Genomic DNA, 15,000 nt, shown 5'->3' on the forward strand with positions numbered 1-15,000 from the left:
CATCTGTTATTTGTTATGGAGTGGTCTGCTGGGGCAGCAGCATCTCGGCTGCTGGCAGAAGAGACTGAACAGACTGGGTGAAGAGGCTAGCTCTGTCCTGGGGAGCACGCTGGACACTGTGAGGTTGTGGGAGACAGGAGAATGACAGCCAAGCTGTCCTCTCTATTGGACAACATGTCCGCACTGTACAGCTCCTCACGGAGACATCATGGTTTCTGGCCAACAGACAGACAGACAGACAGACAGACAATGGTTATTGAGGGATGCAGTTTAGTTGCTGGGGAAAGCAGGTCCATTGACTTGCATTATGTTCTCCATCTGTAGTTGTTTGACGTCATAGAAGTAGTTTTGAACTCATCTTTCTCTTATTTTGCAGCTCCGGAGACGTTAAAGTCGGAGCGTCGTCGCAAAGCCTCCCTCCCCGCTACAAGAAGAGTCCGTGGACGGCGGCCACGCTCGCCCAGGAAGCGAAGGAGCTCACAAGGACGGTCAGAGCCATCCTGGAGGTTGACTGTAAGTGATCTCTGCTCTGCCTCCACGCATGCAGGTCTGCATGTCTCCTTCCTCTCTAACTGTGCTGCCCTGCATGCAACTCTCCCACCGGATGAAGCTGAAACAAAGTGATCCTGCCTACCTGCTGCTGTGAGTTAACTGTCCTCCCCGTTGCAGTGCTGACCTTCTAGAGGATCCGACTGTCAGCACGACGCTGAGACGTCTGCAGGACATCAACCGCCAACCCAAACTCTGTTCCCTGACAACTCCTCATCTCCTCAGTACCTGCTAGCAATGGACTCATGGCTTAACTCTGCATGAAAACTGTTTGCACATTTATCAATGCACATTTCTGACCAAAATTATGGTTTTATTCCAGAGTTTTAACCTGAAACAAATGGAAAAGAATGCATATAAATTTGTAATTTGCTTTTAGAATGAAACTTCTTTTCTTTTACGCTCGTCATTCAAACTGAAGCTGGAAACAATGAGTTCATCTTTTGAGAGACGATAAGTTTCTGCAAGTGGCTTCACTGAGATGCACGACGTTAACGTTTAGAGGTTTTGCCCATTGGTCACAACATTACATGATGAGTGATGGCACCAGAACTGTGTGGCCGCCTCCTCTGAGGCTGCAGGATGTTAAGTGATTCACGCTGTTGACCAAAATCAACCACCTTCCTAGTTTTGACCTGAGACACAAAATGAAAGACGTGACTTCTTAGTGTTTGTGGACAGTTTTCAGTCGATGGTTATGAATCTTATTGTCTCATATGCGACAGAGATAAACAAGCTAACTAGCTTAGAGAGCTATTGTGACTGACAAGCTGCAACTAGCCACCCTTAAATTAAACCATGAAATTGTGCCATCGGCTCATCATTCTGAAACCCCAATAGACGAATAAAGTCCCATTAGAACGAAAGCCTATTTGTCCGTCAGCCGTCATGTTATGTCGTGTTATGTATGTTATATCATGTTATGTTACGTCACGTCACGTCATGTCATGTCATGTTATGTTATGTTATGTTATGCTATGTTCGGACGGCCCTAAAGCACCCATTGGGCCGAAAGTACAGCTTTCCCTGCAAATAAAAACGAAGCACATGGCTAATTATTATGTCAGAATGACGATATTCACTTTCCCTGTCGTGATATCTTTTTGCCTACTATGGCAAAGGCAGACCTATTCAGTCAGATAATGCAGTGTTCAGTTCTTAGCATTGATTAGAATCCCAGAGACAGCGCCAAAACACTCGTCAGATTGTGACTAAAGTGAGCAATGGACAAAACTCCCAAAAACGTTGGTGTAGCTCTTCAGAAGTCTCCCAACCTCTGTCTGTTTAGCATCAATAAATATCTTCATTTAACAAACAATATAAGATGAAACTTCACAACATCATATTGTTGCCATTTACTGTAGTTCACGTTCCAGATCGAGTTATTACAGTTAGAAAATAACGTTCTGTAGCTTCCTGTCTGTCTCACTTGTTATCAATGTTTAGCTTTGTGTCTGAGAGGCTGGACGCTCGTATCTGTGCATTAGATTAGCCAAGAAATCAAAGACTAGAAGCATCAAACAATACGATCCTTAAAAACCTCACTGATCTCCAAACACGAGGTCATGAAGGATGAAGGCAGACGGTAAAGCAGCCATCGTGCTCTCACACCAGCTGATTGGACGCTTTAGACACTTTCATCATGTTAGGAGTTATTTGCTGTTTGTCCTTTATCTTTTCTGAGTAAATATTCTGAAACAAGCTTTCTACATATCGTAACTTCTTCTTGGTCCCTTTCAACACGTGCTCGTCTCCTACGTAAGGCTCGTCTGTGAATGTTAGCACGGATCGATGTTCAGGGAAATCTGTTCAGCCAATTCTCAACACCTCGTAACTTTTCACTGAAAATACCTGTACGGCTGAGCTGTACACGCTACTTACATGCTACACACACGCTACACACACGCTACAAACACGCTACTTACACGCTACACACACGCTACATACACCGCTACACACACTACAAACACGCTACTTACACGCTACAAACACACTACAAACACGCTACACACACGCTACAAACACGCTACTTACACGCTACACACATCCTACACACAAGCTACATACACGCTACACACACGCTACATACACGCTACACACACGCTACACACACGCTACGTACACGATACGTAGATGTTACATACATGCTACACACATGCTACACACACGCTAGATACACGCTACACACATGCTACGTACACGATACGTACACGATACGTACATGCTACGTACACCTTACACACGCTACATACACGATACGTACGCGCTACGTACACCCTACACACGCTACATACACAATACGTACACCCTACACACACGCTACTTACACGCTACATACACGTTACACCCTACACATATGTTACACACACGCTACACACACTCTACACACGGCTTCTTGCCTGTTTTCAGCTAACTCTGCGCGTTGGACACAAACCAACAGTTTGCAAGGTTTGAGGGAGAAACACGTCACGGACGGTTTTACATGAATCAGCTGCAACTATTAGTCGAAAATGTTGTTACAATTATTTTCATGCAGAAATGTCTTTAAAGTTTGTTTTCAGCCTCAAATATGGACTTTTGCAGCTTTTCTCTGTTTTATATCAAATTAAAGTGACAAACATTTAAAGACTTGGACTTTAACAAACTTTTTATACACCGAACTATCAAAGTAGAAAATAATCTGCAGACTAGTTGATAATGAAACGAGTCACGAGTTGCAGATTCTGCTCGTCTGCTTGTAAACGTGAATATTAATGATCCATGGAAACAGCTTATGGACATTTTTTCGAATAAGGTCATGAAAACGTCTCTGACTAATATTTCTGTTCTTTGGTTGCAGTAAAATATTGCAGGTTATATTCTGAGTTAAACGTGTATGGACGTCTTCCTGCACAGAGTATCTACAGCAGGATGTGGGTTTTTGACACAGTCACCGAATTTCCCTCCGTCAGTGGGAGGACGTGGGCACGTTGCATAATTAACAGCTGAGATTCAGGATCACAGAGCCGAGAGGAGACGTCCTCCATCACTCACAATGTCCTGTTAGAGGCGATGAAGACAAGGCCAAGTCACACAGGAAGTAGGTCAGTGTGTGTGTGTGTGTGTGTGTGTGTGTGTGTATGTGTGTGTGTGTGTGTGTTCATTGCAATCACCTATAGCTTGTTTTCATCACAGTCGTTGTTGCCTGGATACGTGCTCTGCTTTTGAAATCATAAAGCTGCAGGAACCTTTGTCTTCGTCACACACACACACACACACACACACACACACACACACACACACACACACACATACACACACACACACACACACACACACACACTTTGCCCGACAGATTGCATGATAAACGGTGGACACCTGTTACCATGACGACCATGTCTCCTATGAACATTAATATGACGCTTAAATCCAAAAAATATTGTTACATTTACAACCAAAAGATGAAATAATATTATATTAATAATATAATATTATATATTAGAATATATTATTATCTAATAATAACATCCTGCTGTTACTGGGATGTGGAATGTGTATAATTACCGAGTGTTTAAGGAGGAATCTGTGCGTGTAAGGGTAATTATAATTATAATAATTATAATAATAATAATTATTATTATTATTATTATAATAATAAATTACTAGGTGTCAAAAATAAGGGAGGAATAAATAAATATAGATAAGTGTCAGCTGTTATTGAATATATATATATATATATATATATATATATATATATATATATATATAAATATATAAATATATATATTTACATTATGGAGTTGCTGGCAGTGATTTCTCGGTTGTGATGAATTCTTTGGTTCCTTCCTTGAACTCGTTCACCAACATGTTTCCACCTGTCGCACAATAAAAGCTTCTGAAGATGATAATTCATCACGAATGACTCGTGGAGAACAAAGTGGAGAGAAGCTGCAGATTGTGACCTTTGAATGTTCTTTAAGTCTTGACTCCACAAACAGTGTCTTTGTGCTGAACGTCGAAACAAAAAGAATCTTCTGCAGAATCAGAAACCAGAAGTGATGCTCAGCGATATCTCTGCATGTCAAACAACTTCAATATTCATTTAACCCATGAAATTAAATTCACTTGCATTTCATTTACAAAACTTGGAGAAATTAGTAATACGAGTAAAACCTTTTTATATAAACATGTTTATATAACAATATGCAGTAATGAGCTGCAGGAGGAACTCGTTTATTACACAACACACTGTGTGTGTGTGAAGTGAAGTGAACTGATGTTGTGTAATAAACGAGTTCCTCCTGCAGCTCATTACTGCATATTGTTATATAGAGAGTGTGTGTGTGTGTGTGTGTGTGTGTGTGTGTGTGTGTGTGTGAAGTGAGAGTGTGTGTGTGTGTGTGTGTGTGTGTGTGAGTGAGAGTGTGTGTGTGTGTGTGAGTGAGAGTGTGTGCGTGTGATGAAGAATCCATTAATGTTTTTATTAATAATGCACGTTAATAAACTGTGAACCTGGAAGATGTTCCACAAACACTTAATTAATTATCATTTATAATTAATCTCCTTAAATGCTTTTAAAACCAAAACTAAAGAAGTAACTTCATACAATGGATCAACATAAATAAAACATTAAAGGAATAATGATAATAAATAAAGTATTTCAAGGAGCGCCACTTTAATATGATTAATAATATTAATAAGTTCTTGTAACGTCATTACTCACATCAACACAAGTTTATATTAAAGTGTGTTTTCGAGTCAGTGCACCTTCTGTGTTCCGGAACACGTTACCTGAGGTGAGCTGCTCGTTACATCACACAGGTGTGTGTGTGCAGCGCCGACACTGAGGGGGAACGTTTGGTTGTCACAGCAACACAAAGCAGCTTCCCGCCTCGGATGGCGTGCTTTTGTTCCAGCGATGAGAACCACGTCGTGCTCTCCGTGTACGTGAAGTTTGTGATGAAGGTTCGACTCCCCGTGGACTCGGTCCAGTGCGGAACACACTTCTGTTGACACAAGAGCAAGAAGAAGCAAAGTCCGAAGTCACTCTGCGTCTGCTCCGTGCTTAGCTTAGCTTAGCTTAGCTTAGCTTAGCTTAGCTTAGCTTAGCTTAATGACTGAACAGGGGGAAACAGCTAGCCTGCTCGTCACAGAACAAACAACTCTGAAGTTCAAGCGAAGAACTGTGTGTGTGTGTGTGTGTGTGTGTGTGTGTGTGTGTGTGTGTGTGTTCTCTGAAACACGTTTGGGAGACGTCTCTCACAGTAAGTGAAGAAGGTTGTTGTGAAGCTGCAGATTGTCTCTGTGTGATATTATAGATAACACTTGTTTGACTCTTTGTTCCCATGCTTCAGATCTTCCTTACGGCTGGGAGGAGGCCTTCACTGCAGACGGAGTGAAATACTACATCAAGTAAGAAAAGTACCAAACTGAATGTTTATAACGCGTATTATAATAACATTGTATATATAGTAATAATGTAATGTATTAATGGAGCAAACTCCTCAAACAACGTGCGGTTAGTCGTCACCAGCTGACCCGTTAAAAAGATTTATAAAGATTTATTATCTTGTAAATTAATTATATATAAAAGTGTGAAATGAAAGTCGAGAAGTGACGTCATGTGTTTCTGTTCTGACCCGTGACAGTCACATGACCCAGACGACGTCCTGGAAACTTCCTGTGACGGCCCCGGGGCCCGCCCCCCCCCCACAGACCACCGAGGTGCAGGCCGAGCGGGACGGGGAGGCGAAGGAGCGGCGGCCCGGCTCCTCCATCGAGACGGAGATGTGAAACGCTGCAGTTTCATTAAAGTCATTAAAAAGTTTAGTTTCACCTTCTTTCAAACCCGCAGAACTTTATTTAAAACGTACACTCCCACATTTGAGGAAATACGCTGGTCTGCTGTCTCGCACCTCGTGAGGACGTCACGTTCTATATTACGTCCTTTTATGAATTCAACAGAGGAGATATCATTTATGCTAAGCTAAAATAAGCTAAGCTAAGCTAAGCTAACCGGCTCCTTATTTAACGGTCAAACATTTATCTAACTTTTCCTAAAAACTGTTTAGGTGATGCCAAAGAAAATTAAATAAGAAGAATTATGAGACTGAACTTAGTATAAAATATATTATATAAAGTATAATATAGTATAAAAACATACCTTCTATCAGCCTATCAACATAAAATACAAATAAATACTTTAAATAAATATGTACAAGAAACATAAATATAGAATAAAAAGTTATGAATAAATATTATAAAGATATTTAAATTAATTATAAAATATGTACAAGAAACATAAACTAAAGTAAAACACAATAAAAATAGCTGTGCAGCGGTACAAAGTCAAATTTTTATTTATGAGTTATTATTGGAACGTAACTGAAGTCGTGTAATAAAAGTATTTTCATCTGATGTTGGATTTTAAAATTATTCTTTTCTGTTCTTCTCTGATAACAAAATAAAAGTCTGTAATAATAAACTCCACCGAGTCATTCATGAAGTGTGAGTGTGTGTGTGTGTGTGTGTGTGTGTGTGTGTGTGTGTGTGTGTGTGTGTGCATGTGCGTGCATGTACGCGTGTGTGTGTGTGTGCGTGTGCGTGCATGTACGCGTGCGTGTGTGTGTGTGTGTGTGTGTGTGAGAGCAGGAAGTGGAAGGACGGGGCCTCCTGTATTGATTTCCCTTCTTGCGAGCAAGTGCAGCTATACATATCTGCAGGGTTTATAAACACTAATGACATGAAACACACACACACTCACACACACACACACACACACACACACACACACCAAACCACTCAGCTGAATAACCACCAGTGTCGTGGCTGCTGATGTCTTTTAATAAATGTATTAATTTCTTCTGGTGAATTATAAATTTAATATTTTTAATCTGTGATTTTAATCTCAGATCATTTTCAGATTTTCTTTTCTTGCAAATTTGTTACTTTAAAATATTAGAAGATATTCTCGGAAATGTATTATTTTATTATTTTAGACAATATTCACGAATATTTCTTGAAATATTTACTATTTTAATCTCAAAAGAATATCAAAATGTTCGTGTTATCTGCTCACTCGTTAGTAGAAATTAAACAACCTTTAGAGGTCAAAGGTTGCAGCTGGATTAGAAGGCTGGACTCAGACAGGTCTCACATTGATCATTGGGTGCAGCAGAAGGTCTCCAGGTACTTGGGTCTCTCCGAGTCTTAACTTGTACCGGCAGGTCGTGGCGCCGCTGAGCTCCTGCAGGCTCTGCTTGTGTAGATCAGACTCGTGTCACGTGACCACGCTGCTGTTTACGCTGCTGTGAGAAACAGATCTGATCCACTAAACAAACTGTGTCACTCTGAGGAAATGAGCTCAGACTCCTTCAGCCTCCATCAGCCTCCATCAGCCTCCATCAGCGTCCATCAGCGTCCATCAGCCTCCATCAGCCTCCTTCAGCCTCCATCAGCCTCCATCAGCCTCCATCAGCCTCCTTCAGCGTCCATCAGCCTCCATCAGCGTCCATCAGCCTCCATCAGCCTCCATCAGTCTCCATCAGCCTCCATCAGTCTCCATCAGCCTCCTTCAGCGTCCATCAGCATCCATCAGCCTCCATCAGCCTCCATCAGCCTCCATCAGCGTCCTTCAGCCTCCATCAGCCTCCATCAGCCTCCATCAGCGTCCATCAGCCTTCTTCAGTCTTCTTCAGCATCCATCAGCCTCCATCAGCGTCCATCAGCCTCCATCAGCGTCCATCAGCCTCCTTCAGCGTCCATCAGCCTCCATCAGCCTCCTTCAGCCTCCATCAGCCTCCATCAGCCTCCTTCAGCCTCCTTCAGCTTTCATCAGCCTCCATCAGCCTCCATCAGCCTCCTTCAGCGTCCATCAGCCTCCTTCAGCCTCCTTCAGCCTTCTTCAGCCTCCTTCAGCCTCCATCAGCCTCCTTCAGCCTCCATCAGCCTCCATCAGCCTCCATCAGCGTCCATCAGCGTCCATCAGCCTCCATCAGCGTCCATCAGCCTCCATCAGCCTCCATCAGCCTCCTTCAGCGTCCATCAGCCTCCTTCAGCCTCCATCAGCCTCCATCAGCCTTCTTCAGCCTCCATCAGCCTCCTTCAGCCTCCATCAGCCTCCATCAGCCTCCATCAGCCTCCTTCAGCGTCCATCAGCCTCCTTCAGCCTCCATCAGCCTCCATCAGCCTCCATCAGCCTCCTTCAGCGTCCATCAGCCTCCTTCAGCGTCCATCAGCCTCCATCAGCCTCTCTTCTCTTGTCTCCTCTCCTCTCTTGTTTCCTCTCCTCTCTTGTTTCCTCTCCTCTCTTGTTTCCTCTCCTCTCTTGTCTCCTCTCCTCTCTTGTTTCCTCTCCTCTCTTGTCTCCTCTCCCTCTCTTGTTTCCTCTCTTCTCTTGTTTCCTCTCCCCTCTTTTCTCCTCTTCTCCTCTCCTCTTTTGTCTCCTCTCTTGTCTCCTCTCTTGTTTCCTCTCCTCTCTTGTCTCCTCTCCTCTCTTGTCTCCTCTCTTCTCTTGTTTCCTCTCCTCTCTTGTCTCCCCCTCTCCTCTCCTCTCTTGTCTCCTTTCCTCTCTTGTCTCCTCTCCTCTCCTCTCTTGTATCCTCTCCTCCTCTCCTCTTGTCTCCTCTCCTCTCTTGTGTCCTCTCCTCTCTTGTTTCCTCTCCTCTCTTGTTTCCTCTCCTCTCTTGTCTCCTTTCCTCTCTTGTCTCCTCTCTTCTCTTGTCTTGTATCCTCTCCTCCTCTCCTCTTGTCTCCTCTCCTCTCTTGTGTCCTCTCCTCTCTTGTTTCCTCTCCTCTCTTGTTTCCTCTCCTCTCTTGTCTCCTTTCCTCTCTTGTCTCCTCTCTTCTCTTGTCTCCTCTCCTCTCTTGTTTCCTCTCTCTCTCTTGTTTCCTCTCCTCTCTTTTCTCCTCTTCTCCTCTCCTCTCTTGTCTCCTCTCTTGTCTCCTCTCTTGTTTCCTCTCCTCTCTTGTCTCCTCTCCTCTCTTGTCTCCTCTCTTCTCTTGTTTCCTCTCCTCTCTTGTCTCCCCCCTCTCCTCTCCTCTCTTGTCTCCTTTCCTCTCTTGTCTCCTCTCCTCTCCTCTCTTGTATCCTCTCCTCCTCTCCTCTTGTCTCCTTTCCTCTCTTGTGTCCTCTCCTCTCTTGTTTCCTCTCCTCTCTTGTTTCCTCTCTCCTCTCTTGTCTCCTTTCCTCTCTTGTCTCCTCTCTTCTCCTCCCTTGTATCCTCTCCTCCTCTCCTCTTGTCTCCCCTCCTCTCTTGTGTCCTCTACTCTCTTGTTTCCTCTCCTCTCTTGTCTCCTCTCCTCTCCTCCCTTGTATCCTCTCCTCCTCTCCTCTTGTCTCCTCTCCTCTCTTGTGTCCTCTCCTCTCTTGTTTCCTCTCCTCTCTTGTCTCCTTTCCTCTCTTGTCTCCTCTCTTCTCCTCCCTTGTATCCTCTCCTCCTCTCCTCTTGTCTCCCCTCCTCTCTTGTGTCCTCTACTCTCTTGTTTCCTCTCCTCTCTTGTCTCCTCTCCTCTCCTCCCTTGTATCCTCTCCTCCTCTCCTCTTGTCTCCTTTCCTCTCTTGTGTCCTCTCCTCTCTTGTTTCCTCTCCTCTCTTGTTTCCTCTCCTCTCTTGTCTCCTTTCCTCTCTTGTCTCCTCTCTTCTCCTCCCTTGTATCCTCTCCTCCTCTCCTCTTGTCTCCCCTCCTCTCTTGTGTCCTCTACTCTCTTGTTTCCTCTCCTCTCTTGTCTCCTCTCCTCTCCTCCCTTGTATCCTCTCCTCCTCTCCTCTTGTCTCCTCTCCTCTCTTGTGTCCTCTCCTCTCTTGTTTCCTCTCCTCTCTTGTTTCCTCTCCTCTCTTGTCTCCTTTCCTCTCTTGTCTCCTCTCTTCTCCTCCCTTGTATCCTCTCCTCCTCTCCTCTTGTCTCCTCTCCTCTCTTGTGTCCTCTACTCTCTTGTTTCCTCTCCTCTCTTGTCTCCTCTCCTCTCCTCCCTTGTATCCTCTCCTCCTCTCCTCTTGTCTCCTTTCCTCTCTTGTGTCCTCTCCTCTCTTGTTTCCTCTCCTCTCTTGTTTCCTCTCCTCTCTTGTCTCCTTTCCTCTCTTGTCTTCTCTCCTCTCCTCCCTTGTATCCTCTCCTCCTCTCCTCTCTTGTTTCCTTTCAGTGTGTTTTCGTCTCCTCTCTGAACACATGAGCTTCCATGTGTCCGGGGTGTGTGTGTGTGTGTGCGTGTGTGTGTGCGTGTGCGTGTGCGTGTGTGTGTGTGTGTGGTGTGTGTGTGTGCGTGTGCGTGTGCGTGTGCGTGTGTGTGTGTGTGTGTGTGTGTGTGTTGGGGGGGGGCGGAGGCTTCTCATTGGATGAAAGTAGGTCAGGCCGGCCCACTCATATGACCCAGCATTCCTCTCTGCAGGCTGTGTGTGTGTGTGTGTGTGTGTGTGTGTGTGTGTGTGTGTGTGTGTCCTCACTTTGTATTCATCTAAAATAAAAGGACTAATGTTTTAATTTAGGTGTTTATGTTTAAAATTTGTTTTAAACGTCGTTGGTTGCCCACGACGTTTGTAGTACAAGGTAGTTCACAATATCCAGATATTCAATCGGAGGTAATGAATCTAAATCCTCAATATAATCCGACGGCTTCAGCGTGTACGGGTCACGGCCGCACATTTGGACTTTCCCTCTGAATGTTGCCTTTGCAGAGGATCCAGAGAGTCAACATACTTTGAAGAAGTCGGAGTTGTATTGCTGTTGTTGTTCGCTTTAGACGCCATTGTTGATTTGTATATCATCCAAAATGGAGTCGCACGCATACGTCACACAGTTTTGTCACGTGTTTGCACACTACCTATTGCGTCCTCCTCCAACACGCACGTCTTTGCTGAACGCGCTTTTAAAGTTTTTGCAGCTACAGATAATAACTTTGGGAGATTACAACATGTGACCACGCTGTAGTTTGAATGTTTTATTTTTTTCATTTTCTGCTTGAATTCTGTTGTTTTTCACTTTGATGTGAAACTTGTTTATGAAGCTGTCACAGTATTACCCAGGTTCATGTGCACAGTAGTACATGGACTACAGGTGGGTGATTAGAGAGAGGGGGGGAGGTGTTTGTCTCGCGGATTGACGTCAGTCCTCCTGTCTCACACATGGATCTGTGCACGGTGTGTCCGCCTCCTGCAGCCCGGGCTCCGCACTGAGACGCTTCATTCTGACAGCTTTTATTTTGTTTTGGGTTTTTTACTGAGAGTTGTGCAGAGCCGCGGACCTCCTCTACAACACCAGCTGGTTCTTTTTAAACATTTATATTTCATTCTCCTCTTGTGGTTCCTGTGGCTCCCAATGCAAGGAGGCGTGATGGAGAAAATGTCCCGACATCCCAACGCCGGCTTCCTTCCTCCTCCAGCGACGCACGGCGTGCTGAAGTCTCTGCTGGAGACCCCGGTGAAGCTGCCGCTGCAGCATGAAGGTGAAGCTGCACAGATCATATCGAGGCTTATTACTGTTCGTGTTTATATATGCAGAAGGAAGGATACAGAGTCTCTACTGCAGGACAAGTACTGTAAAAATACAACAGTGCCAGAAAGTGTGCAGACATTTCCCCTGTGACAGTTTAATATTCATGCATTCATATTAAAGCATGCTTTGTTTTCTCCAAACAAAGTCCAAACCTCAAAACTATTTAAAAAGCATTTATTAATTTATTAAAAAGCATCAAATCCTCATATAGTGAATCTGCAACCAGGAAATGTTTGCTGTGTTTTGCATTCAAAATGACTTCTGCTCATTGTTTCAGCTGTTTTGTGATAAACTGTAAAATAACCAACGCTTTCAAATAATTATTGTGCATATTAAGCAGAAAGTGGCATTAAAGGCAAACACTGAAGTATCTCAAGTGTGTACTTAAGTGCAGTACTTATACTGTGTATATTTATATAAAGTATATTTCAGTCTAAATATTTAAGCTTTTGGAGCTGAAGGAAACTTTTCATCTGTAGACAAACAGAACTGAGCTTTCAAATGTCAGAACATAAAGATAATAAAGGAAAACCTACTGTAGAATTATGTATTATTATATAATTATAATAATATAGAATTATTTTCATTCTGGATTCATCTGCAGATGATTCTTTACATTAATAGTTTGGTGTCTAGAATAGAGAAAGATGTCGGTCCCAGTTCCTCCGAGTCTAAAGTGTGACGTCTTTAAATTGTTCTGTCGCTTTCATTTCATATAAAACAGAAAAACTGCAAATCTCCAGATCTAAGGCTGAAAACACACTTTAAAGACATTTCTGCCTTTAAATGTGAATTTATTATCGACTCATCGCATTTATTATGTATTTCCAGCAGAGCAGTAATATAATTATGATATATAAATATATATAAACGTAGGGGCGGAAGAAGTACTTTACTTAAGTAGTCTAAATATACTCAAGTATAAGTTAAAAGAAAACCTATATTCAAAAGGTTACTTAAGTAAAAGTACAGATGTTTTATCAGCAACAGTAATGCAGAATTTCTCCTTTTAAAGATTAATATTCTTTATTGAATATTATATTATTCAGTTTTTTTCAGCAACACATGTAAGAGCGTTTTAAAGTTGTACTTTGTGTACTACTGTGTACATTAGCAGTGTAGTGCAGCAGCTTTTATTCCTTATAAAGTCAAATACATGTAGTGGAGTAAAAGTATAAAGTAGTACAAGTACTTCAAAACTTGAGTACATACTTCGTTACATACTTTACCAGTTGGTGACCAACTGAAGGCAGAAGCATGTCAGAATGAATATTAATATTTAACAAAATTATTGACTCCTGTGTGAAAGATGCGTCTGTTCGTGGGAAGGTCAGAGGTCAGCTTTTGGAGCTGATAGTTCAGTGTTGCGTTCAGGGACACGCCATAGTTTACCCGTAGTTCACACCCTTTGTAACTGTCCCTAAATACCCATAATGCCTCTTGTTTATGCTTTTCACCACGGTCCTCTTGGGAAACGTCTCAGATTTTGAGACGCTGTTGTTTACTTTCAGCTGCAGCTCAAATTTCATAATAGCATGGAAATAATTTTATGTTAACTTTCAGGAAAATGATTACCAGGGATAAACTGGATATAGCAAATAAAAGCTCCTTTATACTTTCCGTGTCCGTCAGGGTCCACTTTAGTCCTTGTGATGCAATTGTTGTCATCCACGTGTCTGCGAGCGCCCTCGGCCATTACCAACATTAATTAATTTCGTCTTTAAAGATATACAAAAATATCCAAAGGCGTTAAACTCCTGGTAAATAATGTAACGTGGCGTGAAACACCAGCAAATAAAACATCAGGTGTTCTACAGAATAAAACAGAAAGACAACACTCAGCTCCCGTCATGAGAGGAACTAAGGGAAGACAAACATCGGACTTGAGGAACAGCCATGTTTAAAATGTGTTTATGTTTTTTATTGTACCGACTGATTCATTTCTTTTGTCCTCCTGCAGCTTTCAGCAAAGAGCAGGAGAAGGAGAAGAACCTGGAGGAGGAGCGCAGCGTCCCCCAGTCAGCCTTCCTGGGCCCCACGCTGTGGGACAAGACGCTGCCCTACGATGGAGACACCTTCCAGCTGGAGTACATGGATCTGGAAGAGTTCCTGACTGAGAACGGTATCCACTCCAACCCCTCCCAGCACCACCACAACCACAGCCAGCACCAACCACACGCTCCGCCTCGCCGGCCGCCAGTCTTGTCCCGAGCCCCGCCCACGTCGACGCCCTCAGGGATGGACCTCAGCAACCGCGTCATCTCGCCGAACTGCCTGCACAGCAGCACCGCGAGAGCAGGTGACACAATGCTGCCGTTGTTTAACATTAATTTCTATATTTTGTAAATAGTTGTTTGGCTTCATTTAGTTTCATTCAGCTCGAGAAAGATAAAGCAGGGTGTCGTCAGCATAGAAGTGAAAGGAACTTTACAAGGAGAAAAATTCTATTTCCATTCAAAACACTTTATTTGTGCCCGGCGGGCGATTTGCAGAAGTAAATATTGTAGTTTACTTTTTATACCATACAACAACTAGAAGGGCCGACTGCCCTTTCCATGAGTGCAAATGTGTCGGACCACTTAAGTTTCATGAAATCAGACCTGTAGTGTTTCTGTAAATCTGCTGACAAACAGACAAACAGACCAAGAAACTGGACCGAACACATAAAATAATAAATACATCTGAAGAGAAAATGTGTCAAAACAAACAAACAGCTTCATTTTTTCCCTCTTTTCTTATTTGAAAACATAAAATCAATTAAGAATATTTCTTAAAACAATAACAGAACATAATGATATTCTCATAAGACATTGAATTAAAACCCAACAGAGACCTTGGCGAAGGTAATGAATGGAAAACAGGCAGGGACGCTCCTTTAACTGATGCATCATTCATTTCACCCGACGCTCAAAGAAGCGACCGGAGACTCTTTGCTTCCAGTCGCTTCAGACTGGAAGCAAAGGTTCGTGCAGGAGGAAGTCTT

At 43.1% G+C, this 15,000-nt stretch overlaps 2 protein-coding genes across 4 annotated transcripts in view; both read left to right on the forward strand.

The window, feature by feature from the left end:
* Positions 1-3,489: 3,489 nt before the first annotated feature.
* Positions 3,490-6,914, forward strand: LOC115024921 (transcriptional coactivator YAP1-A-like). Of its 2 annotated transcripts, none has more exons than XR_003834163.1 (3): positions 3,490-3,632; positions 5,883-5,940; positions 6,177-6,914. XR_003834163.1 is itself a non-coding variant. In XM_029456785.1 (3 exons), the coding sequence occupies exons 1-3, from the start codon at positions 3,601-3,603 to the stop codon at positions 6,319-6,321; spliced, it is 231 nt and encodes a 76-aa protein (XP_029312645.1). In that variant the 5' UTR covers positions 3,490-3,600; the 3' UTR covers positions 6,322-6,914. The 2 variants fall into 2 exon arrangements, 1 of the variants encoding a protein (XP_029312645.1); XM_029456785.1 differs by having other exon boundaries at positions 3,490-3,628.
* A 4,418-nt stretch (positions 6,915-11,332) lies between these two features.
* LOC115025120 (hepatic leukemia factor-like) overlaps positions 11,333-15,000 on the forward strand; it is a 10,353-nt gene continuing 6,685 nt past the window's right edge. The window contains exons 1-2 of one of the 2 annotated variants that reach the window (XM_029457212.1): positions 11,333-11,967; positions 13,978-14,316. In XM_029457212.1, coding sequence (XP_029313072.1) covers positions 11,841-11,967; positions 13,978-14,316 — 466 coding nt within the window. In that variant the 5' untranslated portion in view covers positions 11,333-11,840. The remainder of the gene's footprint in view (positions 11,968-13,977; positions 14,317-15,000) is intronic. The other variant, XM_029457213.1, reaches the window with a different exon arrangement.

Source organism: Cottoperca gobio, chromosome 19 (assembly GCF_900634415.1).
Source record: "Cottoperca gobio chromosome 19, fCotGob3.1, whole genome shotgun sequence".
Taxonomy (NCBI): domain Eukaryota; kingdom Metazoa; phylum Chordata; class Actinopteri; order Perciformes; family Bovichtidae; genus Cottoperca; species Cottoperca gobio.

Bases quoted from the DNA above. Each gene is read 5' to 3' on its own strand.
- LOC115024921 (XM_029456785.1), top strand. From the start codon at position 3,601: ATGAAGACAAGGCCAAGTCACACAGGAA. The intron at 3,629-5,882 runs GTAGGTCAGTGT...CCCATGCTTCAG, and splicing joins AAGGCCAAGTCACACAGGAA to ATCTTCCTTACGGCTGGGAG. The intron at 5,941-6,176 runs GTAAGAAAAGTA...GACCCGTGACAG, and splicing joins GGAGTGAAATACTACATCAA to TCACATGACCCAGACGACGT.